Raw genomic sequence first — 24428 nt, forward strand, 5'->3', positions numbered from 1 at the left:
GTTCAAAATGCAGCAATCAGAGTGCTGTCGAGAATCAAGAAATATGATCATATTAGCCCCATTTTTAATCGTTACATTGGCTACCTGTTAAATTTCGTATTCATTTTTTAATTCTGTTAACTACATACAAAGCTTTGAATGGTCTAGCTCCACAGTACTTAAGTGACCGTCTGCCATGCTATATTCCATCATGTTCATTATGATCTTGTTCTGGCCTGTTAATAGTTCCTAGAATATCAAAATCCACAAAAGGAGGTAGAACATTTTCATATTTGGCTCCTAAACTATGGAATAGTCTCCCTAACACTGTTCAGGATGCAGACACACTCACTCAGTTTAAGTCTAGACTAAAGACTCATCTATTTAGCCAGGCATACACCTAATTTATCCTTCAACTCACAATTAGGCTGCGTTAATTAGGTCTGCCGGAACCAGAAACGGTGACCATGATCTATAACTCTGCAGTAAATTGAATGGCATCTATGCTAATATTATTTTATTTGTTTCCCTGTCTCAACCTGTGGACACCTATCCCGAGGTCATCAGAATCGTCTGGATCCAGCTCCGTTCCTGCTTTCTGTTGGTCTCCACTTCTACATATCGCTGTGTGATGATGACTAATGGCAGCCAGTGCCAGCCATACATCACTTCAGTCTATTACGATGGACTTCAGAGGATGAACTGATGACAACTCCAACCATAAGACATGGGATACTTCATATACCATTGTCTGAACCTTGGACTTCGTATAGACCTCACCAAAATTACCGGTGTTGTAGAAATTTTGATACTCATTGATCAGTAATAGTCATTACAGGGGAATGCCTCTGTGTCTGAGGGATGCAGAGGGGGAGGATCTGCTTCTGTTAGAAAACCTTGGGATAAAAGAGTATAAAATACAAGTCAGCCCTCCCTTTCTGGGTCCCACTCACGGCACAGATTAACTCCTGTGTAATGACCGGGTCCTTCTTGCAAGAATAAATAATTTTAAAAGACTGTTTGAGTCAGAGTGTCTCTTACGCAGTGATAATGGTTGGTTGATAATTTTTTGCCACAACACCGGCCAGGTTGAACTGTGATGTACCTAACTGATCTCTGCCTGCATAATCTTGGCATAATGATGGACTGCATTCTTGAAATGAATACATTTACTATCAATTAATTGCCAACAAAACCCTTCATCAGCCAACCAACTGGCCCCCACAGTGAGCCTGGTTTCTTCCGAGGTTATTTTTCTCCATAAACCAACATCTTCTGGAGTTTTGTTTTCCTTAAATACACAATGATGACTCTGAGACATTATAGATATTACAGTTTTATCTTCTGTTAATGTCTGATATTCTGTAAAGCAGCTTTGAAACAATGTGTGTTGTGAAAGGCATTATACAAATAAAAATGACATGACTTGCTGCAGAAGAAGTCACACATGGATGGCATGGGGGTGAGGAAATGAGAGAGTAACATTTCCTTTGATCTAATTGTTAATTTGAAATAATATTATTTTGAATAAACATGTAATTTACATGAGTTTTAATGTCTTGCTATTTAGTTTGCTACACAAACACACATCTTAATAGTGTAAGTTTAAACACTTTACCTATAGATAAACATTCTAAATTATTAAAAACTAATTGCAGAATTAATTAATGATATGTTAAATAAAAGAAGTGACTTATGTTGCATACTGTTTATTGAGCTGTATGGAATATACTGTATAGTTAATAGGTCTATCAGTTGTATAGAACAGAAAAGAGTAAAAACACACATTCATACACTGGAAGCTGCGATGTTACATCGCTCCCATTATAATATTACTCGACCAAGCTGTAAACAACTTACTTTAATGCTTGTGATAGTTTTGTCTTGTCTAATGATAACCATTTCAAATTTGCACTGAACTTCGAACTTAGTGACTGTTTTTCTGCAACTTAAATTATATGATGTCTCTCTGTTCCCTTATGACTCAGTACTCTTGACATTGCATTTGCTAATGCATGTGGAAAACTTTCTACAATAATGACAATATTCAAATATTGGCTATGGTGTTTGAGTCCCACCCTTTTAGGCGCAAAGATGTTCGTAGTAAAAGCAGGTGCGCAAACATAATTTCTCAGAATTTTGTTCCTTCAAGACAGCAATTAATCTTTCGTATAGAAGCCCTCTACTGCTTAGCCGTTGACTACATGAGTCAGCGGGCAGGATCTTCACGACAATGAGAAGACTCTCCACTCCCCTGCAGTGTTCCGGCAGACATCAATCCACCTCGCCACTTGATACTTCGCTGGTGAATGGGCAGCTTCAGCATTCTGATTCCCTGCAGCGCTTCGGCAGGAGTTGTGTATCCTTATCAGCAATTGTATATTGTTATATTGTGTGTGTATAAACTGTATATATATATATATACTATATTTTTATATACTATATCTAAAAGAGTCGCTTACATGTTCTTGTCTTTTTAAAGATGTCGTTCCGTAAGTGTTCCTTGAGTGAGAGGCACATCCCGGCGTCAGATCAGCATGAGAGCTGCATTCACTGTCAGGGCCATGCACGTGCAGAGTCATTTCTCACGGAGACAGACTGCCCTCACTGTGAGGGCATGAGTCTCAAGACACTTCGCTCGCAAATTGCCCTCATTCTGAGGGACGATTCAACCTCCTGCGCCATCCACCCGACTCTTCTGAGATACCCGAAGGATCAAACGAGAAGCCAGAGTGGATTCAGATTGGACATGGAAACAGTTCTATTAATTGGGCCAAAATGGCCCAATCAGTCCTGGTTTCTGGGAATGGTAGAAATACTGGATGGGCCACCAAGGAAATACAGCTGAAGAAAGATCTTCTCTCTAAAACACAAGGCATGGTTTGGCATCCCCAGCCAGAGCTGCAAAGCCTACACATGCGACCTTTGAATGGAGCGCGCTAAATGCACCAGAACTGAAGCATTCATTCATGAACACCATTTAAAGGCCAGGGCGCCATCCACGAGACGCTTTAATGTGCTCACTGACTGGTGTCTTTCACATGGCAAAGACCCAGTAAACTGTCCCATACATAACATTCTCATATTTCTTCAAGAGCGATTAGATGCAGGACTCACTCCGTCAATGCTTAAAGTTTATGTTGTGACTATATCTGCGTATCATGACTAAGAGTTCTTTTGAGGTGCAAGTGATGAGCTCCTTGTCCATTAGTCAGAAAATTTGGAGGAATGGTGTTTGCGCACCTGTTTTTATAGCGAACAGCTGTGCGCCTAAAGCTGCGTACACACTGCAAGCGACTTTGACGCTGCAGGTCGCCAGTGGCTGGTGGTGAAGTCACTAGTGGGTGTTCCAACTACTGGTTGCCTAGTAACGTTTATAAATGACATTCACGGATGTCATTCCATTGCTCTTGACAGCAAATCGCTTTGGAGGGAAAAGACTAAATATAAATGGAATCAGTACATAAAATGCTTTATATCAAAGATGAATGAGAAACAAGGCGTGCTCTTTGCCAAAGCGGCTGTTTATCTGCAGCGAAAACGCAAACGCCGGTCTGTCTGGGTTCACAAAACCATTAAATCTCGGAGTCAGCATGGTGAGTACCACCGGCTGGTGCAAGAGCTGTGGCTGGATATACCATATCCATATCATAGAGCACTGGAAAATTGCTAACAGCAAGAATTAGCCTTTCATCCATCTTTCCGTTACTGCAGAAGCTGAGAGACAGAGAGAGAGAGAAGGATCAGGTGAGCTCTCCCGTCTTCTCCCCTATTGGCTGTCGCTTCCATTAGTCGCTCTTCATTTGAATAAAGTTGAACTTGTCTCAACTTTGTTGCTGGACACGCCCACATCTAGTCGCCAACGATCGCGACAGCTCATGTCACCGGAAGTCGCTGTGCTCTCATTGAAAATGAATGGGATGGAGTCGCTGGCAGTGTGTACGCAGCTTAAAAAAGGTGCTCCTGCAGTAACGGAAAGATGGATGAAAGGCTAATTCCTGCTGGTTAGAAATGTTCCAGTGCTCTATGATATGTCTCTTCCCATGTACAAGGACATTTTTAAGAAAAATACTGTGTGGAAAGGTGTATCTGAGATCGCAGGGATTTTATGGACCCAGACAGACCGGCATTTGCATTTTCCCCGCAGATAAAGAGCCGCTATGGCAAACAGCACGCCTTGTTTCATTCATCTTTGATATAAAGCATTTTATGTACTGATTCTATTTATATTTAGTCTTTTCCCTCCAAAATGTTTGTTTTTAGTGTCAAGAAAAGAGATTTGCTGTCAAGAGCAATGGAATGACATCCGTGAATGTCATTTATAAACGTTACTAGGCAACCAGTAGTGGGAACACCCACTAGCGAATTCACCGCCAGCCACTGGCGACCTGCAGCGACAAAGTCGCTGGCAGTGTGTACGCACCTAAAGGCAGGACTCAACCATAGCCAATTTTAGAATATTGGCGTTATTTTAGAGAGGTTTCAACCAGGTCGTGTGGAAGGACACTCCCCACATGAGTTGGCAAACGCAATGTCTCGTCCCCTTCCTCTCAGAGCACCAGTGTTACGTAACCGATACGTTTACTCTTGTTACCAAGGATATATGAACGACTTTTCAGCTGCCCAATCGCAGACAGCTTGAAAGTAGCACTTAGTAGCCAATCCGAACGCAGGAGGCGGGAAAAAAATACTTTTCAGAGCAGTGACCTCTCTCTTGGTTGCGTGTGCACGCTCGTGTGGTAGCTTGTGCGTGAGCTGGGCGCTGCTGCTGCTGCTGCGTGGTGTTGGATGATGGCTGCGTCGAAGTCCGTAGAGCCACAGTCCGGGAGTGGACTACCCCGCTGGCAGCTGGCACTCCTCGTAGGGACTCCAATTGTCCTCGGCGTCGGAGCTGTGTACCTCTGGAACCGAAACCGTGGCAAGGACAAGCAAGGGAAACGGAATGGAGAGAGGAAAACTCCTGAAGGAAGCGCTAGCCCCGTTCAGGGCCAGCACGGTGCGACCAACCCAGAGCTGGAAAATATGGTAATGATCCAATTTATAAAGCCATACTCCCATTCCTTAACATTTATTAATTTGGACCCATCATTGTTGTACGTAAATGTTTAAAATGACAGCACACCTAGTCAAGGACACGGGTTGTCAAACTAGCCTTGGGGTGTTAGCGAAAGTGCATTAGCCTGTTAGCTTTCAAATATGAGCTGCAATTCCACATTTGCAATCATAAATCTATGCTGACTATTAGGAATTTAAAGTAATTTCTGTTTTATAACTCTTTCTAATGCAGTGTATATTTTTCTTATTGCCTTATTCTCCCGAATCTTCTGTAAAGACGGGGCGGAGTCAGTCATTGCTGTCAGGTTGAGAGGCAAATGCACATGCTATACTACTCCGTGTTGCTTATCCCTTTTATCTCTTACATTCATAACGTGCTTAGTGCTCACTTTGTCTACAGTGTCTCGTCTAGTTTAACGGCAGCGTGTCTCTAAACCACAACGTAGTTTGAATGAGACTTTGTGAATATGCAAATTGCAGCGTTAAGCATGCAAAGTATAGTACATGTACATATATAGTGCAAGTGTATGGTATTGTTTCAGTTCCCCGCTAATCAATCAAACATGAAGTGCATACAGTAAGATGCATCTGACCACTTTTACACTTGTGTGCGTTAGTTGGGTCCATACCCATGTGGTTTCCAATGTGATGCGAGATCCAGGACAGTATACTGTTTGAAGGGACCTCATTATATTCCAAAGAAAGATTCTGGCAATTGATGAAGGTAAAGCTGTATTACATACTTGGGACAATTACTCGAATGGTATAAATTCAGTATATGTAAACAATGTGCAACTTACAAAAAAAACAAGCATTGTAAATAACATTAATTTCAATGTGCAATATAAAATGCAATTCACACACTTTAAAACAAATACCATATTTAAATAAAAATGTAAAATCTCAATTATGTTGGGGATCATGTCCAAAGTTCAGAGATGTTTAAAGCATTCAATTTAAATTAGTCCAATGTTTATCAGAATAATAGATTATTTTAGTATAAGGCATACGTTCGACGTCCGCTATAAGGTGTGCATTTTAGCTTTATTTTGTTTTTATTCATCTGATATGGTTGAATTCTGTTTATGTTATTAGTATGGTTAGAAATGTGCTGAGACAACTGTATAGTACTTTTGTACACTCATCATGTTATAGAGGTGTTGAGGTAATAATACACGTGCATCTCCAAAAATTAGAATATCGTGGAAAAGTCGTGATTTTAAGTACGGAAGTGGAACTTGCATATATTATAGATTCATTATACATAATCATTATACATATTGTGAAATATTTTGAGCCTTTTTTGTTGTAATCTTGATGATTACGGCTTACAGCTCATGGAAATCAAAAATCCAGTATCTCAAAATATTAGAATAAAGAATTTATAATACAGAAATTTCGACCTTCTGAAAAGTATGTTAATTTATGCACAAAATACTTGGTTGGGGCTCCTTTTGCACAAATTACTGCATCAATGCGGCGTGGCATGGAGGAAATCAGCCTGTTGCACTACTGAGGTGTTATGGAAGCCCAGGTTGCTTTGATAACAGCCTTCAGCTCGTCTGTATTGTTGAGTCTGGTGTCTCTCATTTTCCTCTTGACAATACCCCATAGATTCTCTATGGGGTTCAGGTCAGGCAAGTTGGCTGGCCAATCAAGCACAGCATGGTCCGCAAACTAGTTACTAGTAGTTTTGGCACTGTGGGCAGGTGCCAAGTCCTGCTGGAAAAGGAAGTCAGCATCTCTATAAAGCTTGTCAGCAGATGGAAGCATGAAGTGCTCTAAAATATCCTGGTAGACGGCTACATTGACTCTCGACTTGAGAAAACACAGTGGACCAACAACAGCAGATGACATGGCACCCCAAATCATCACTAACTGTGGAAACTTCACACTGGACTTCAAGCAACTTGGATTCTGTGCCTCTCCACTCTTCCTCCAGACTCTGGGACCTTGATTTCCAAATTAAATGCTAAATGTTTTTTCATCTGAAAAGAGGATTTGGACCACTGAGCAATAATTATTTGCAGTAATTCATGCAAAAGGAGCTCCGACCATGTATTGAGTGCATAAATTAACATACTTTATTCTTTATTCTAATATTTTAAGAAACTGAATTTTGATTTCCATGAGCTGTAAGCCATTATCATCAAGATTACAACAAAAAGGCTTGAAATATTTCACTTTATGTGTAATGAATCTAGAATATATAAAAGCTCAACTTTTGAATTAAATTGCGGGAGAAAAAAAATACTTTTCCACGATATTCTATTTTTTTTAGATGCACCTGTAAACGTTGAACAGCACCTAATTAAAGCAGCATACATGGCATTGCAACATTGTAGCTTTGTTTTTTTCACTGAATTATTGTACTTCCATCTAGGGGCGTACGATATATCGTCTACGAAAATATCGCAATTGTTGTTTTAATGATATGCGAAATCACATTTTTGAGTATATCACCCATTTTCAAAAACCAATCAAAAAGCCGTATGAAGAGTCCATGAATTCACTGCGTGCTGCAGCAAAGTAGTATATATACTGCACATGCGCATTCAGATTGTGATGTTGCACATTAGATTGCGGTGTGTATGACAGAAGTTAAAAATGAGCAAAGATTTCATTGGTCCCTTGCTTGTATACGCTGTTACGTTTTGTTAATTTGTGTTTTGTTCAATAAAAAAAAATAATAAAAAAAAATGAGCGAAGAAACGGCGAGAGGAGAAGATCATCAAACACCAACAACCACACAACCCATGCTTGATTTAAAAACACATGGTGGCAATTCATGTGGTTGAGAGAGATGAGTTTTAAACAACTTTTGAAGACTTTAGACCCAAGATACACACTGCCTGGGCTTTTTTTTTTTTTTTTTTGCATCTTTTACTTTACTTTGTTTACAAATGCAATACTTGTTTTGTTTTTTGTTTTTTTTCTTGTGCTGTGTTTGAAAGAAGTTTGCATTTGGTGACTTATGACAATGTCATAGTTTTGCTTCTTGCTTTTATGCTGCACAGTTAACCTTTCATCAGAGCAGTGTTCTGTATTCTTATTTGAATGATTCAGTTTAAACTATTAAAGATCTCTTTTCCTTCAATATATTGATTAGATTAATAATATCAACAATCAGTATTATCATGGTATGCTATTAATATGTTGTAAGCAGGAGCTAGTACAATATAAGCCTTCAGCAAATTTTTTTTTGAAGGATGCAAAATATCGTCTGTTTATCATTATCGGCAAAATCCCAGAAAATATTGAGATATAATTATTTGTCAATATCGCACACCCCTACTTCCATCTGTCCGTATATTTTTTGCAATGTGGAAATGTATACTCCTTTTGGACCATGTAATGTAGTTAAGACTTCATTCTCAGTACTTGGCTCACCTCTTAGTTTGTAAGCTTTGGGGATTAGATGGACCGCTCACTGTAAGAGGGGTTTCTACAAGGCTAGACGAGGGGAGGAGTCTTAATCAGAGATTTTGATTGTTTAACGGATAGTATTAAAGGGATAGTTCACCCATTATCTCTCATCATTTACTAACCCTTATGCCAGTAAACTCCTTAAACATGCAGAATTTAATAAGAGATGTTAAATGTAGTTTTAGATTCTGTATTATTGTAGCCTAGAAAAACTGCCAAAGAATTTAATTTTGTTCGTATCATGCAATCTTACATGTATTTAAAATAATTCTGTGTCTGTCCATCCAGAATCCCCTTGACAGAGCACAGTCTTCTAAGAATAAGGGCAACAAATACTTCAAGGCTGGCAAATATGAGCAGGCGATCCAGTGCTACACAGATGCCATCGGCTTGTGCCCCAAAGAACAGAAGGGGGATCTATCCACCTTCTATCAGAATAGAGCTGCAGCCTTTGAGCAACAGGTTTGTTTCAGTCACATGATCATTCGTAGAGTGTCAATTCGTACCTACACAATATTACATGTCTGAATGATTGCTTTTTGTTATTGTTTTCTTTTGTGATTTAGATGAAGTGGACAGAGGTGATACAAGACTGTTCTCAGGCAGTGGAGCTGAATCCTCGCTATGTGAAAGCCCTTTTCAGACGTGCCAAAGCACTAGAAAAACTGGATAACAGGAAGGGGTGCCTTGAAGGTGAATGTTATTGCTGGTTTGATTTTAATTGGCCTTGTTCCCAGCTGCTATTCTTTTTTTTTTTTTGTGTAACCCTTGGATCTTTGTCCTTTTTAAGAATCAGACTGATTCGGGCTTGTGTCATGTTTGGGGGAAGCTTTCCATTCTTGAATGATTCCGTATAAACGTCAAAAAAATGTGGAGCCAATTCTGTAGCTTAAGATTTAAAAAATTAAGCGGCAAAACCATCTGTCCCCAGAGCATTGCCTGTAGGTAAGGCCTTAATTACCTTGTCCATCTCCAATTTTATCTCAGAATAAAGAGTTAATTTAAATGTTTTTGCTCAGTCGTCAATTTAGGGAGTTCTAATGGTTCCACAAATTTTCTGATCTTCATCAGTAGACAAAGATGTGGAACTATAAAGATCAAGATAGAACTCTTTTAAAGCCGAGGTAAAAATTTCCCATATCAATGGCAGAGGGAATGGTAGAAAAAGACTCTTTGCTTTATATATCTAGCAAAAAGCTTCCCTGCTATGTCCCCTGACTCAAAGTATGACTGTCTTGTCCTGAATAACCAAAACTAAGTTTTCTGCGACAAAATAGTATTATATCTGTATTTCAAGCGGGTCAATTATCTGAGGCCATCAGATGACATTCAGCGCTTCAGCTCTGCCTCTGCACTTTTAAAATTCCCTTCCAACTCCACAAGTTCTCGTGCTTGGATTTTTTGATGAATGAGGCATACTGTATGATTAAGTTCTTCCCAAGCCACACCCACAGAGGAAACTGGGGACTAGTTTGTCTCCATAAAAACATTGATTTCAGTCTTTAACATTTGTTGGAAATCAGGAATTTACAAAAGGGATACATTAAAGTGCCAAAAATATGATTTCTTTTCTCTGTATGTGGAAGCATCTCTAAACTCACCAGGGTGTGATCTGAGATGAAGATGTTTCCAATTGAGCAATCCACAACAGATGAAATGAGGGACTTGGATATAAAAAAAATTATATATATATTGTAGATAAATCTTATGGAGTGATGAAAAAAAAAGTATATTCCCTACCAGATCGTTTCAAACATCACCAAATATCTGCAAGACCAAGATTTTTTACACATTCTGTGTACGCGTCAATGTTGTTCTATGGGGCTTACACACTTTTGCTTCACTATGATCAAGCTCCATCAATAGATTAAAGTCTCCTCCCAATATTATATCATGAGGGGTGCCAGCTGCTTGTAACATCCCTTCAAGATCTATAAAAAAGCCCTAATCATCAGCGTTAGGTCCGTATATATTTGCCAAAATCAACCTTTGCCCCTGAATGTCTGTTAAAACCAACAGATTAAAGATAAATTAGGAAGAATCGTTTTGAGACTGTTTGAATTGTAGATGTTTACTTATCAATGTAATGACTCCCCTGCTCTTACTTGAGCCAGCACTAAAGAAAACATTCCCACCCTGTAGCTTCCCAAATTTTTCTTGAAGAAACACTTTCACATTTCTTACGCTTAAGAAAATAAATAACCTTCCTTCTTTTTATGAGGTGCCCCAACCCATACATATTCCACATGGAGAAAGATTACCCACTCATATTAACATTTTACATTTTTATATAATAGAAAAATTATTTGTGTGTTAAAAACAAGATTATACAGACCACATCCCAACATTAGTGCAACAATCAATACCCCAAACTTACCCCCGAACAAAACAAACAGAAAAAAGAAAACTGTGCGCATTAACCCTACATTAACCTCTAAACTCAGATAGTCCATGTACACCTACGAGAGTCCTCGTGACAACTTTGCCATCGGATTGCTTAAGTCTGGTGCTTCTGCACAAATATTGTGAGGCAAAATTTCATAACAGAAAATACTTTGTAAAACAAACCACATGTAGATTCATTCACAGAACTGACTCGAAGAGGTGTTCCTCGACAAAACAAACTCCAGCTGATATAAAGCCGTTTAGTTTCCACAGACAGACAAACAAGTGTTCAGTGAGCTGGCTCTTTATAAGTGTAGCAGATGACATAATCATTCCAATGTCCTGCAAAAACAAACTCCAAGCAACAGGAGGCATAAGCACAAAGAACAAACTGATTAATCAACAACTGTCCTGAAGGAGCGTTATTCCACAAAACAAACTCCCTCCGCTAGGCTGAACCAGCAAAAAAAGAAACAAAACAGGCGTCCCGGTTCTTTGGATGGCCTAGAGTGTTATTCACTCTGAGGCCACATAAAAAAAATACACCATGACTTACTCAGTACGTCAACTTTATAAAAGACATCCTTTGTGTGGGCATGTAGATATTTTGCAGCCATAATAAAGCACGTGTCTTTTAATGTCTCCAGAACCCAAGGATTTTGACTTCTTTGCCATATTTACTTCAAAGAACAAATATGTAGCTGGGTAAATTGAATCACACCGGATTATAACATGAAAATACTTAGAAAACTAGCAAAGTGCACAGAGCTCGCCGTTTACATGTCTGCTCCTCGCATGGTGTCACGTGACCTCCCCCAGCTGCTATTCTTTAGGGTATTCTTAATTTATATATTTAGAATTTTTAACTTGGGTTGAAGACGTTTCCGACCTAACAGATCATTTGCATATTTGAATTTGAACATGAACATTTGAACTGTATTTGAATATGTTGATGCCCAAAGAAGACTTTGTTTTTTTTAAGGATGTTGATTTCCTATCAACAACCTGCTGTTATAATGGCTGAAATCAACAATTTATTCAAGTTGTCATTTATTGCCATTTAATAGTTTAATTAAAATAAATGTCAATGAGGCTTTCCTCTGACATTAACATGCTAAGCTCTGTTGGAGAGGTAACAGGGGTTTCAGTCTAAATCTTTTTTTTGTTTTTTTTCTAGATGTGACGGCAGTATGTATTCTAGAGGCTTTCCAGAACCAGCATAGCATGCTACTGGCAGACAAGGTGCTGAAACAGCTAGGAAAAGAGAAGGCCAAAGAGAAGTACAAGGTGAGAATTCAACAGACAGAGCAGGTCTTTGACATCAATGTAAACTATATTTATTGCATCTTTCTTTTATTTTTTTCTTTCTCTTATGCTGTCTCTCACTTGCTTTTCTCAGAACCGGGAGCCCCTTATGCCATCTCCTCAGTTCATTAAGTCATACTTTAGCTCCTTCACTGATGACATCGTCTCACAGCCCCTACAGAAGGGGGAAAAGAAGGATGAGGATAAAGACAAGGAGGGCGAGGCCGCAGAGGTTGCAGAAAGGTGAAGGGCTAGGGAATTATATTTTGCCCATAAACACAATGAGATTTGTATGTGTTTGTGCTTTTGTTGGTAGAGTTTCCTGTTAAGTGTAACTAAACCATGTGATTAGTGGTCAACCAATATATCGACAAGGCGGATTCATTTGCAGATGTTTATAATGGAGTGACTATTTGCACTAGGTGTAAATGGCACCTGCCACGCAGCTATTTGCACTCAAAGTCTAGTATAGAAAAACAGAATATGAAGACAAACTGTGCGCTCTATTTTTGCTGCAGTGGTGTAGTTTGATGTGCTTTTTTTCAAGCGGATGACCCAGGTTCTAATCCGCTTTTTGTCCCACTTTTTCCCTGTCATGTTTCCTGTTTCCACTCTTAATATTTTCTTTTAATAGTACTTATAATAATTAATAAAAATAATATTAATGTTGATTTTCCCATTGATTTGGTCATGGTGAAGGTCGGGGAGTTGAGAGAAAGCTAAAAGGTAAAATTAACCATGGGTTTAATATAGGAATATAGTAATAACCATGTTTTTTGGCAGAAGTCATAGTTTCAATGCAATTAACCATGGTGTTACTACAGTAATATGGTGCTAATATATTAACCAAAAATTAAACATTGTTATATGATTTTAACTACAAAAATATCATGGTGATATTATGGTTACTGTATTAAAACTATGGTTAATTTTTGTAAGGGAACATTAGGGTTAGGTTTAGGGGTAGGTTTTTGTGTAGGGTATCCGTGGGACTCCCAGTAAACCCAATAAACATGCTGAAGTGATGCCACAGTACTGTATGCTAGTATATAATTAGGGTGCAAATAGTATCAGCCACGATTTCCACCGGGTGTAAATAGCATCTAACACTATTTGCACTGAATGCATATAGCCTCTGCCTATATTTAAATTATTGGCATTTTCAGATTAGTGTTGCAAACCAGACTTTTGATAGCATGAAGTCTGGAGTTTCTCATTCTCACATCCTCAGATGTGAATGGACTACTCTGACTCACCCCAGTCGGCATGGAATTATGAGTGTCCCACCATGAGCGTTGCATTTGTCAATTTGTTTTAAATATATCTCAAAACCTGTTCAGTTCCATTCTTTTGTCCTCCCTCTAGCTGTTTTTGACACCAGCCAGGTCTCCTAAGCAATTAAATTGGCCCGGTTGCTTGGGAGGTTAGAGTCACATGGGGTAACCTTTGTGGTCGCTATTAGTGGTTCTTGCTCTCGCTGGGGTGCGTGGCAATTTTTGTGTGTGGATTGTGGAGGGTAGCATGAGCTCACATGCTGTGAGTCTCTGCGGTGTCATCACAGTGAGCCATGTGATAAGATGCGCAGATTGAGTGTCTCAGAAGCGGAGGCAACTGGGACTTGTCCTCCACCATCGAGATTGAGGTGAGTAATCGCACCACCACGAGGACCTACTAAGTAGTGGGAATTGGGCATATAATATATATTTTATACAGGGTGTCCTTAATGTGTGTGTAAATCTAAAGAGAATACGGAATCTGAAAAGGGAGGAGGAAAAAGATGATTATTACGTATAGGAGCCAAGGTTAATGCTGAGGTAATGATGCTGAAATTGGAAGAATATTTTGAGAGAAGAGCATACTATTGGGTTATCTGTGTAATGTGAAAGGGACAAGGTGAGAGAAGAGGACACCATAGCAGGGAGAGATGTTGAAATGCAGCCCTTAGCTTCTAAGTGGCACCATGGCAAAGAGGAGGCCTGTACCCAGAACACCAATTTCTGAATATTTGCCACCCAATAATATACATAAATTTGGGCAAGGAAAGCCCTTCCAAAATTTTGGAAACTCTAGGAGGTTTTCCTGCCCATATAAAAGAGGAGATTAATTGGTCTATGTTCTTGAAGAAAGATTTGGGTAGAAACAGAGGAATAGCTTGAAAGAGGTAAATAAATTTTGGGAGAATATTAATTTTTACACCGTTTATCCTACCTAATGAAAGAGATGTCCATCTTAAAAAAGCTGACTTCCTGTATGAAACTAAAGGTGTAAAATTTGCTGCCTTTAAGAAAGGGTAACAACATGATGCAATTTTGATTAACTTTAGGGGCCTGTGATCTATTATGATATTATGTGCCTATTTTACACAATCTTTTAATCTCACAATCATTCAATATCTCACAAATGCAAACCAAAATATATTTTGAAAATTTTATTTAGCTCTCTGAAAAGGACAAATCCAGTATCCAAATCGAGACAACAAAATAAGTTACTACAGTTAAAAATAATACAGAAAAATGTATAATATAAAAAAATAGTCACATGTGATCATCAATCGTTCGATTACAACTTATTGCTTTGTGGATTGAGGTAAACACTACAGTGACAATTTGTCATCTCTACAACAGTCAAGCAAGTCTTTCAATCCAAAATTCTTCCATTCCCACGATAGGACAGTATATGCTATCTGTGTGTGTTTTCTTTTCTTATTTTTTCTTTCTTGGCTACATCAGTTGCATTGAACAACAGTAACAGTAAATTTGTATTGATGCTGGTGAAGTGCAGCTTGTTATGTTCAGAATGTCAGGGCTGTTTAGCCATTTGACATGTTTGAATTGCTCCATAGCGCTTTAAAATAGAAAATTCTCAAGTAGAATTCAAATGGTTCGCATTAATCACGCATGTGAGCTGCTCTGCACTATTTTGTCACCGGAGCTTGCACTTCTGTTCTAGGTTGTACTCTTCTGGTTAACTTGTGAAATTTTGAAATGTGGATCTTGTGTTGGCTCATTATGGGTAATCGTTTTAATAGTGCTGTCAGGCAATTAAAAAATTTTATCATGTTTAATCTCATGTAAAATAAATTTATAATTTCGATAGTCTAAAGACCAGAATGTACTAAAATGGCATCAATGCAATGGACATTAAATCACTTAAACTCCATAATCCTCCATAATATTAATTGTGGCTATCCACTTTGCTAAAGCAATCGTGAAGCCAGAATTAAAAAAAAAAATTTGAGAAGTGCTTGTAGAGAACATCTTGTTTTGCTGTTAGCACTGCCACTGTCCATGTAATGATCCTTAATCTGAATTGTGTGGTAAGACAAAGGCGCAATGTGATGCCAGGAAAATGCTGATGATTCACTCTAGCAGGACATGTGAATGCGGCTTATCATAAAACTCATCTGGGTTTGTTCTGTAATCCTTTCGACATCACTTGATCATTGACATGGAATTGCTGTTGTTTGTGTTTTTGTGGTGTGAACATCAGTGTAATTTCCCCAGACACATCGCAAAGGTTCCGCCCTATTCCAACCAGTGTTCAGAACTCACATGGAGCTAAATAAAATGTCTGAATCTAATGTGAAAATTGGTAAATGCATTAATCACATAAAACATTTTAAATGATGTGCATGTGTTAACATGTTAATTTCAACTGCTCTAATTTTTACTCATTAATACATCTCTTTGAATCAAAAGCAGTTCCGAAATGAATACATGCAAGAACAATTATTTGTTTAATTTTCAATGACTGAAGTATTGAACCACTGTTTCCTCAGCTCAGGCTACCTTAAGGCTAAGCAGTTTATGGAGGAGGAGAACTACGATAAGATCATCAGCGAGTGCACAAAGGAGATTGAGTCTGGAGGCAGGTACACAGCTGAAGCTCTTCTGCTGAGAGCCACCTTCTACTTGCTGATTGGCAATGCTACAGCTGCACAGCCTGACCTCGACCGTGTCATCAACATGAATGATGCCAATGTCAAGGTAACAGATTTGAGATGAAGAGTTAAAACAAAAAAACAGTATTACACATTCAAATCATCACACTAGCACATTTCACCAAAAATAATTTACTATTGCTTAAGTAAAACCATGGTTAATGTATGGCTACAACAGTATTACTGAATAAAACCATGGTTAATTTTTATTGGTGTGCGCCCCACCCCCCAATTACTAACTCAACATTTAACTTAATACCTGCATTTATGCTATATGCAGGGGCGGGTTTAAGATTTCTGAGGCCCCAAGCAACCAACCAAGCTGGGGCCCCTTTTTGAATAATTTTGCTTAAAAATATTACATAATTTATTTTAAATCATAATTTTAAATTCATCCTATCAACAATTGTAGACAAGTACATTCAAAATGTTTAATGAAATAACATTTATTTAAAGATAATTAATGCATGTTTTCCACAATACAGTAATAAACAAATAAGCAATTTTTTTGAACAGGGTGTGCAAAACCTGCTTTCACCCAGTAACATTTTGTAATTCAGTTATTTATTAATCTTATAAACCCAACAGTTGGGTATTTATAACCCCAATTTGGCTTTACTTTGAGAATTTTTTGTATACAGTAGTAATGTATTCCTGTCGTATTTACTATACTTTCACCTGGATCTTATATTCTGAGAGCTGACACTGTGTTTTATGTAAGTATTGTAGGCAACATTCCTAACTAACAATAAATGCAAAGCACGGCGGCCCCTCAGCACACTAGAGCAGAAGCAAAAAAACATTGCCATTTATAAAGCGCTGAAATTTGCTTGTTGCAGAACAATCTGGAATAATTGAAGTCACCTCTTTGCAACCTGAACTTGTTCAGAATGTTAACTTTGTGACACCTGTTCAAAAAACAACAAAAAATAGACACCGTTCAACAATTGATACAGAACGCAGCTGTCTCGGCATGCATTTTTGAAACCTGAAGCTCTTAACTTGACACAGTGGCTAAAAATGAGATGAACCACAGTGCAAATGCTTGCTGAACCGTCGGTGGCGAACTGTAAGATTTGTTTTTTAACCGAGAACCATTACATCCCTATATATATATATATATATATATATATTTCAGATAATTAAAATCCATTACATTCTTGTGGCAGAAGAGATAATCATTGATAAGACAATACAAAAAGCAGCTTTAGAATACAATGTATTGTTTACTACCATATTATTGAACATAAGTCAATCATTGGCATACAGTTCACAGCAATCCATTTCACAAGTGAATTTGTCAATCAGTTGGAGATTTATTATGAGGGCTTGTTTAAGGAAACGTCAATGTACACTTGCGTCAGACATGCTTGTGTAGTGTCTCTGGTGCGTTGCATCATAAACATAAATGTTTTAGGTCACTGTGTCAAGTTAAATATAGTTTAATACTTAGAACACATCTTGAGATCCCTTAGTTCGCATTTGCTCTCCGTGTTCTGAACATAAGAATGTAATGCATGTTTGCGTTGTGCTGCTGCTGGATGGTTGTTTTGTTCACTGTATAAACTGCGCGTTTCCACACAGCTGAAGTTTCACTTACTGCCCTGTAGTGTAAAAAAGTGGTACTACAAGCTTGCTTTTCTCAGGAATCTTCCTTATTACAGTCCGGGGGCATTGCGATTTAATTGCGTACATTTTTTTTAATACGTTATTTTTTTATAAAATTAATCGCACTAAATTAACGTGTTAAATCGGCAGTATATATATAATATATATATATATATATATATATATATATATATATAAGTTTAGAATAATGTAGAGATTTTGCTCTTATTGAAAGTAATTGATACTTTTATTCAGCAAAGTGGCATTCAGCTGATCACAATGTATAGTCAGGACATTAATAGCTTAAAAACGTACTATTACAATTTGAAAAAAAAAAATCCGAATTTCTTAAACTACTTCAAAGAGTTCTCATTGCAGATTCTTGGTATACTAGCTGTCAGTTTGTCCAGATACTCTGGTAACATTTCACCCCATGGTAACATTTCACCCCACGCTTCCTGTAGCACTTGCCATAGATGCTGCTGTCTTGTCGGGCACTTCTCACACACACAGTTTAGCCGATCCCACAAAAGCTCAATGGGGTTAAGATCCATAACACTCCTTTCCAATTATCTGTTGTCCAATGTCATTTGCATTTGACATTTTCTTTTAGATTTTCTGTTTCAAATGTGGCTTTTTCTTCCCATAAGGCCTGCACCCCTGAGTCTTCGCTTTACTGTTGTACATGAAACTGGTGTTGAGCAGGTAGAATTCAATGAAGCTGTCAGCTGAGGACATTTGAGACATCTTTTTCTCAAACTAGAGACTCTGATGTACTTATCCTCTTGTTTAGTTGTACATCTGGTCTTCCACATCTTTTTCTGAAATCTTCAGTTTTTTTTGGCAATTTCAGGCATTGTATAGCCTCAAAACAATGATTGACTGACAAGTTTTTAGAGAAAGCAGTTTCTTTTTGCCATTTTTGATTGAATATTGACCTTAAGACATACCAGTCTATTTCATACTCTGTCTTTGAGCTGCCAAAGTTAAGCTTCACTTAACAAACCAAATAGCTTTCCACTATAATGGCAAGTGATTTTTCTAGTACCAAAATAGCAATTTAGCATGATTACTCAAGGATAAGATGTTGGAGTGATTGAATCTAAAATGACTTTTTTCAAATGGTGATGGTGCACCGATCGACCGGCCAGGGACCAGAATTAGCCGATTTTCCACATGCTCGGCCCGGACTGGTAACCGGCCGGTCAGCCTCACGTCTTTCCGATTCCAAGCCGGTCCATTTTGTTGCCAGCGGCGCAGGCAATAACGTCACAGCTGCATGTAAACATGTCATTGGCGTGGAAGATCTTCACTGTGAGTGAAGAATACATAAAGTTTGAAATGTGTAATAATTGTAAGGCCAAAGTAAACCGTGAAGGAACCACCACAATAACCTTCAGAACAACAAACCTAATTAGACATTTATAACACCATCACCCAGCTGAAAATGCCCATTTTAAAAAAGAAGCTAAAAATGGAAAGCGGCTAAAGCTAGTCAGAGCCAGTCACAAGTCAGCAGCCTCTCCTATCATTCCTTGGAATGAGCAGCGAAAATACCAAAGCAATTACGAGGAAAATGATGGAATTCATGGCCCTGGATGACCAGCTGTTCTCCATAGTTGAGGACAGAGGCTTCAGAAATCAGATAAATTTCCTCGATACAGAGTAGGAGGTACTTTCCGACGTCGCGTTGCCCGAGTTGTTTAATCTCGTGTCATGTCACACACGCAGCCTGTTATCTGTCAACATTTGGGTAAACAAATCCGGGAGAGGGGAAGTGGGGTGCTGGATGGCAGAGGCAGGCTAAATGCTATACAAATTGTGCCGTTGTGATTTAATGTGCTGAGTAACGTAATTTTTCCCACCGTGTCTGATATTAAAATCAGTGCGACACACATTGCAAATGGGCATTGTCGGTATGGCTTCGGGATATGAAATTCAATTCTTCCATCCAGCTGTTGTTAAATGTACATGTATATTTTGTTTTTTTCACCGAAGCACCAGCTGAGTCTTCCTCTCCCATCTACCAGTGATGCTTGATTTAACATCCCGCGTCTGCTGCCTGCGCAGATATCAACAGCGCAAATGGGTTGTTGGTTGCCAGGCTGAGGTCACAAATGATTTGTAATTTGTATGATGTGTCGATTGTGTGAGTAGGATGCGTCTCATTCAAGATCTGGCAACTTGACCACCTTGGAATAATATATTGATGTGATTATTCATATAACGTGGTTTGGGCCATACAAATTACAGGAGTTTTTTTGGGAGAAATAACAAAACGGGAGACTCCCGGGAAAAACGGGAGTGTTAACGGATATGGTTACAAGCCGTTTCCGAAGCAGTGCTCAGTTTTAGAACTGATATTTGTACATCTAACTTAAGTTGATCTTTGGAATTGTTTTGTTAGACGAGTAATAAAGAGAAAAAGGTCCATTTATAAAAATAGTGAGAAATGACATCTGTTATATAAAGCAACTCATTTGCAGATAATTGTTATTTGTACCTCTTTCCAGTCACAGAGCACTTTATTTTGAGAGTTGTTTAAGTGAGAGAAGATCCTGTAACTTAGTGCAGTTTGGGGGAAATTGTAATGTTTAATCATGTATTTTATTATGAAAATAAAATTTAGCATTGAAGAAAGGTAGATTTTGTTTGTATATGTGGTCAATAATAGTTCTTCGAAAGAAAATCGGAAAAAATCGGTATCGGCAGGTCACACAAAAATCGGAAATCGAAATCGGGCAAGAAAATTTCAATCAGTGCATCTCTAGTCCTGACTGTACTTTGTGATCAGTTGAATGGCAATTTCCTTTCGAAACAGCAAAATCTTTACATTATTCCAAACGTGTGCGTGCACACTGTATGTATTATATGAATATGAATATCTGAAGGCAAGCATGGACAGTTTCTTTCCTAACGTCCAACATCATTCAAACTGAATTGTATTAAGGGCAATGATGTTTAGTTTAAAAACTCTATTCTGGCAATGTTGTAGCTGTTGGTTAGAAGGATGGACTGTCTAGCCATTTGAGATGTCTGACCTCCAAAGCACTTTAAGGTAATAAAATAATCAAGCTTCAAATGTAAGTTTTGTGGTCTGCGTCACAATTTTGAGTAGCGCGAGTGACTCCACTCTGTGCTGCCTTTTCTCTGGAGCACAAATATCTGTAAACCTGGACTCACTCGCTTGCTCCAGAGATGGCATTTCTTTGGATTTCATTTAAATTTTCAATTGTGCGGAAAACCCTGTCCATGTCTTTTAAAATTCTTCAGGTGAAGCCCTGCCTACTGATAAATGCACAAGCCACACTCATGTACTGTATATTTAAATATCGCAATATACACGATATGGTCATCTTTATCAATTGACACTATATCGTCACCACAATATATATCGATATATCGCTCAGCCCTAATATGCATCTTTCTTGATATGTTTCAGCTGCGTGCTAATGCACTCATTAAACGTGGAAGCATGTACATGCAACAGCAGCAACCCCAGCTCTCCACACAGGACTTTAATATGGCAGCTGAGATCGACCTCCGTAATGCAGACGTCTACCACCACAGGGGACAGGTACCATGAAAGCTTTACACACTTTCACATTTTCACCTAAAGAAATTGGTCAAAATAAATCCCTTTTAGAATGTTCATGATACTGAGGATATAAGATACCTTTTTACGTCTAAGAATTCTACATGTTTCTGAGCAATCTTTGATCCATTTATTGGATTGTAACATTTCTTTCGATGAAGTTCAGTAGTAATGCAACTCTTACCAACACATAAACCTTAAGATGTTCTTTCTTCAACATTCCTCAACTATGAAAGTTACAAAGAAAGTCCTACTTTGAGTGTCTTGATAACCGAATACATTCATTCCTCAGTTGAAAATTCTGCTGGATCAGGTAGAGGAAGCTGTGGGAGATTTTGATGAGTGTATAAAGCTTCGACCAGACTCTGCACTTGCTCAGGCCCAGAAGTGCTTTGCACTGGTGAGTAACAACAGAGGGTTCTGTGTGCACATTAACATTTTTGCATTGGCACTGTTCAACTTTTTCCATGTTGCTTCAGAGATGTTCTTATTGTGAGCAATTCTGAATTAAATTTTTTGTAAACATGGATGTGACCTCCATTTATCATTTTTTCTTGTAGTACCGACAGGCCTACACTGGAAACAACCCATCCCAGGTTCAGAAAGCCATGGATGGTTTTGAGGATGTCATTAGGAGGTTTCCAAAGTGTGCAGAGGGCTTTGCTTTGTATGCACAGGTATTGCTCACCTTGATGGAATTTAGAAGTCTTTGAAGTTTTTAATGTTTGACTCATCTTTGCATCATATATATCTTCATTTTTTATTTTTTTTTTGTATCTTTTGTAGGCACTAACTGACCAGCAACAGTTTGGTAAGGCGGATGATATGTATGACAAGTGTATTGAACTAGAGCCTGACAACGCAACAACATATGTCCACAAAGGGTTAGTTCTTTGAATATTTATTGAATCCTATCCTAATCAATTAAAAGATTTAGAAAAATACATTTCTAATCAGTTCTGTGTTTGTTTCTCTATAAAGTCTATTGCAGCTCCAGTGGAAACAGGATCTTGAAATGGGCCTCGACCTCATTAGCAAAGCCATTGAAATTGACAACAAATGCGACTTTGCTTATGAAACTATGGGAACCATTGAAGTCCAAAGGTTTGTGACTGCCAATAAAATTAAAAAATAAAATATTTTGTGTACTGAATAATTGCACTGTTTGCTTAATTCCTGCTGTGTAAAGCATCAAGTTAAAACGTTTCATGTGGTGGTTATTTAAAACCAGATTGTGTTTGCTTGGGGAAAAAGATTTTTGGAAGTGCGCTTTTTGACAAAACTGCTATTTGAATTGTCTCCCACAGAGGCAACCTGGACAAAGCTATAGACATGTTCAACAAGGCCATCAACTTGGCCAAGTCAGAGATGGAGATGGCTCATCTCTACTCTCTGTGTGATGCTGCTTATGCCCAGACTGAGGTAGCAAAGAAGTATGGGCTCAAGCCTCCCACACTATAACTCTTGGTTCCTTCCATCACATTCTACTGCCGGGCCAGAGTACACATCCCATTACCCAAACATGATATATTTTTTTTTAACTCCATTATCAATTAAAAGGAAGGCCAAACAGGATCTGCTGCCATATGTTTACACCATTTTTGATTGGAGGACTGGAAAGTGGCACAGAAAAGCATGGGGGAGTGGAGTGTGGAGCAGCAAAATTAAAAAAGATTGAGAGAGAAAGAAAAGCGAGTGAGTGAAAGAGACTGATGGCTGCTCTTTTGGATGTCAAATCGTAAGTGGATTAGTCCACATCTTTAAGTATGGTCCAGACTGTCTTACAACTTATGAGCAGTACTCATTTGCTTATTTTCTGTCTCCCTTGCCATGTGGTGTGACAAATGTGAATCTTTGATTTAATTTACTATCAGCAATGGACAAAAGTCTATGTTCAGTAATTTTACTTGATTTTTTTTAATTATTATTTTTTTGCTCTCAAGACACCAGATTCCGTAAGTTAAGTCCATGAACACCATCAGCAGGGACTGCATTATGGATTCATGGTTTAATGCTGTAATGTGAAGAAGTTTTGTCCTTCACTGTCATATGCTAGCAATCTATTTTTGTTATTGTTGTATGGGAAATGCAGGATTAAAATTTTAGTTGACATGTGTTTGTGTAATAAATCATTCTGTTCTTAATGTTTCACTGCTGTTGATGACACTGTTTATAAGAATTGAGTTATATCAATCTAAAGTTTATGAAATCAGACCACACAGTGATTCATTTTGGTGTTAGTTTACATAGTTTAAATGGAGGTGGAGGTGGAGGTGGTGGGGTGGGGTGTATTATACAGTAACACAGATGTTATTAAGCCTGCTAAATGTAGAGAAAATTATAATTTTGATGACAGAATTGGCTGATTATTTTTTAGCATAAGGGAAACTATAATCAAAGTAATTTAGCCCTACTTTAAGCCATGTACAAGAATTTTAATTCCAAGTGAAAGAACCTTACTTTTAATACCGAGGCACTAAAATGAAAAGGAAAGCTTAGCTGTGTCAACGTAATGTTGCATGTTCGTGCAAAAATAAAATACATTAACCTTTTAACCTAAAGCGTTGTTTCACACAAATTATATTCCTCTAATTTTTCAAACTGTGCATATCTGATTTTATTTGTTTATTTGCTCTGTGGAATAAAATCATATGGAGGGATATTTTGGGCTACTTGGAAAGAATAGATCATAAATTTTTACATCAAACAACAAAAGTGCAACTGTCATCAACTCTCCTAGACTTTTTTTCTTCCAAAAACCACATTCATTTATAAAGCCTTGTCTTGAGAACATGAGCTAATTGTAAGAAGTTGCATGCCCTTAAATATAGCACACAGAATCCAAATTTACTGTGAAAACTTGGCTGTTCATATTTAATCATTTTATTTCATTTGGTTAATCAGTTTGCAAGAATGGTGTTTTTTTCTTGCTGATTTAAAAACAAAAAAGTTAAAAGAAAAAACATTTTCTCCTTGTCATTGTAACCAAGACGTCTTCCCTAACATTATTCATACAGACATCTTCCAAACACAAAATCAAAATAATTTCTATCATTCACATGCTTTTAAGTTTATTTTATAACGTAAATAAAAGTCATTCCAGACTGCTGCATGTTTTAAGATCTGCCTAGTAAC

General features: G+C 38.0%; 1 protein-coding gene across 1 annotated transcript; it reads left to right on the top strand.

Moving 5' to 3' along the window:
* Window positions 1–4594: 4594 nt before the first annotated feature.
* tomm70a (translocase of outer mitochondrial membrane 70 homolog A (S. cerevisiae)) lies at window positions 4595–23564 on the top strand. Its single transcript, XM_052130974.1, has 12 exons — window positions 4595–5004; window positions 8749–8922; window positions 9027–9153; window positions 12023–12132; window positions 12245–12393; window positions 15929–16136; window positions 21141–21275; window positions 21586–21693; window positions 21854–21970; window positions 22080–22177; window positions 22275–22397; window positions 22601–23564. Exons 1-12 carry the CDS (start codon window positions 4768–4770, stop codon window positions 22752–22754), a joined length of 1740 nt encoding a protein of 579 aa, XP_051986934.1. The 5' UTR covers window positions 4595–4767; the 3' UTR covers window positions 22755–23564.
* Window positions 23565–24428: the final 864 nt, after the last annotated feature.

Source organism: Xyrauchen texanus, chromosome 7 (assembly GCF_025860055.1).
Source record: "Xyrauchen texanus isolate HMW12.3.18 chromosome 7, RBS_HiC_50CHRs, whole genome shotgun sequence".
Lineage (NCBI taxonomy): Eukaryota > Metazoa > Chordata > Actinopteri > Cypriniformes > Catostomidae > Xyrauchen > Xyrauchen texanus.

Bases quoted from the DNA above. Each gene is read 5' to 3' on its own strand.
- tomm70a (XM_052130974.1), top strand. From the start codon at position 4,768: ATGATGGCTGCGTCGAAGTCCGTAGAGCCACAGTCCGGGAGTGGACTA. The intron at 12,133-12,244 runs GTGAGAATTCAA...TGCTTTTCTCAG, and splicing joins AGGCCAAAGAGAAGTACAAG to AACCGGGAGCCCCTTATGCC. The intron at 21,276-21,585 runs GTACCATGAAAG...TTCATTCCTCAG, and splicing joins TCTACCACCACAGGGGACAG to TTGAAAATTCTGCTGGATCA.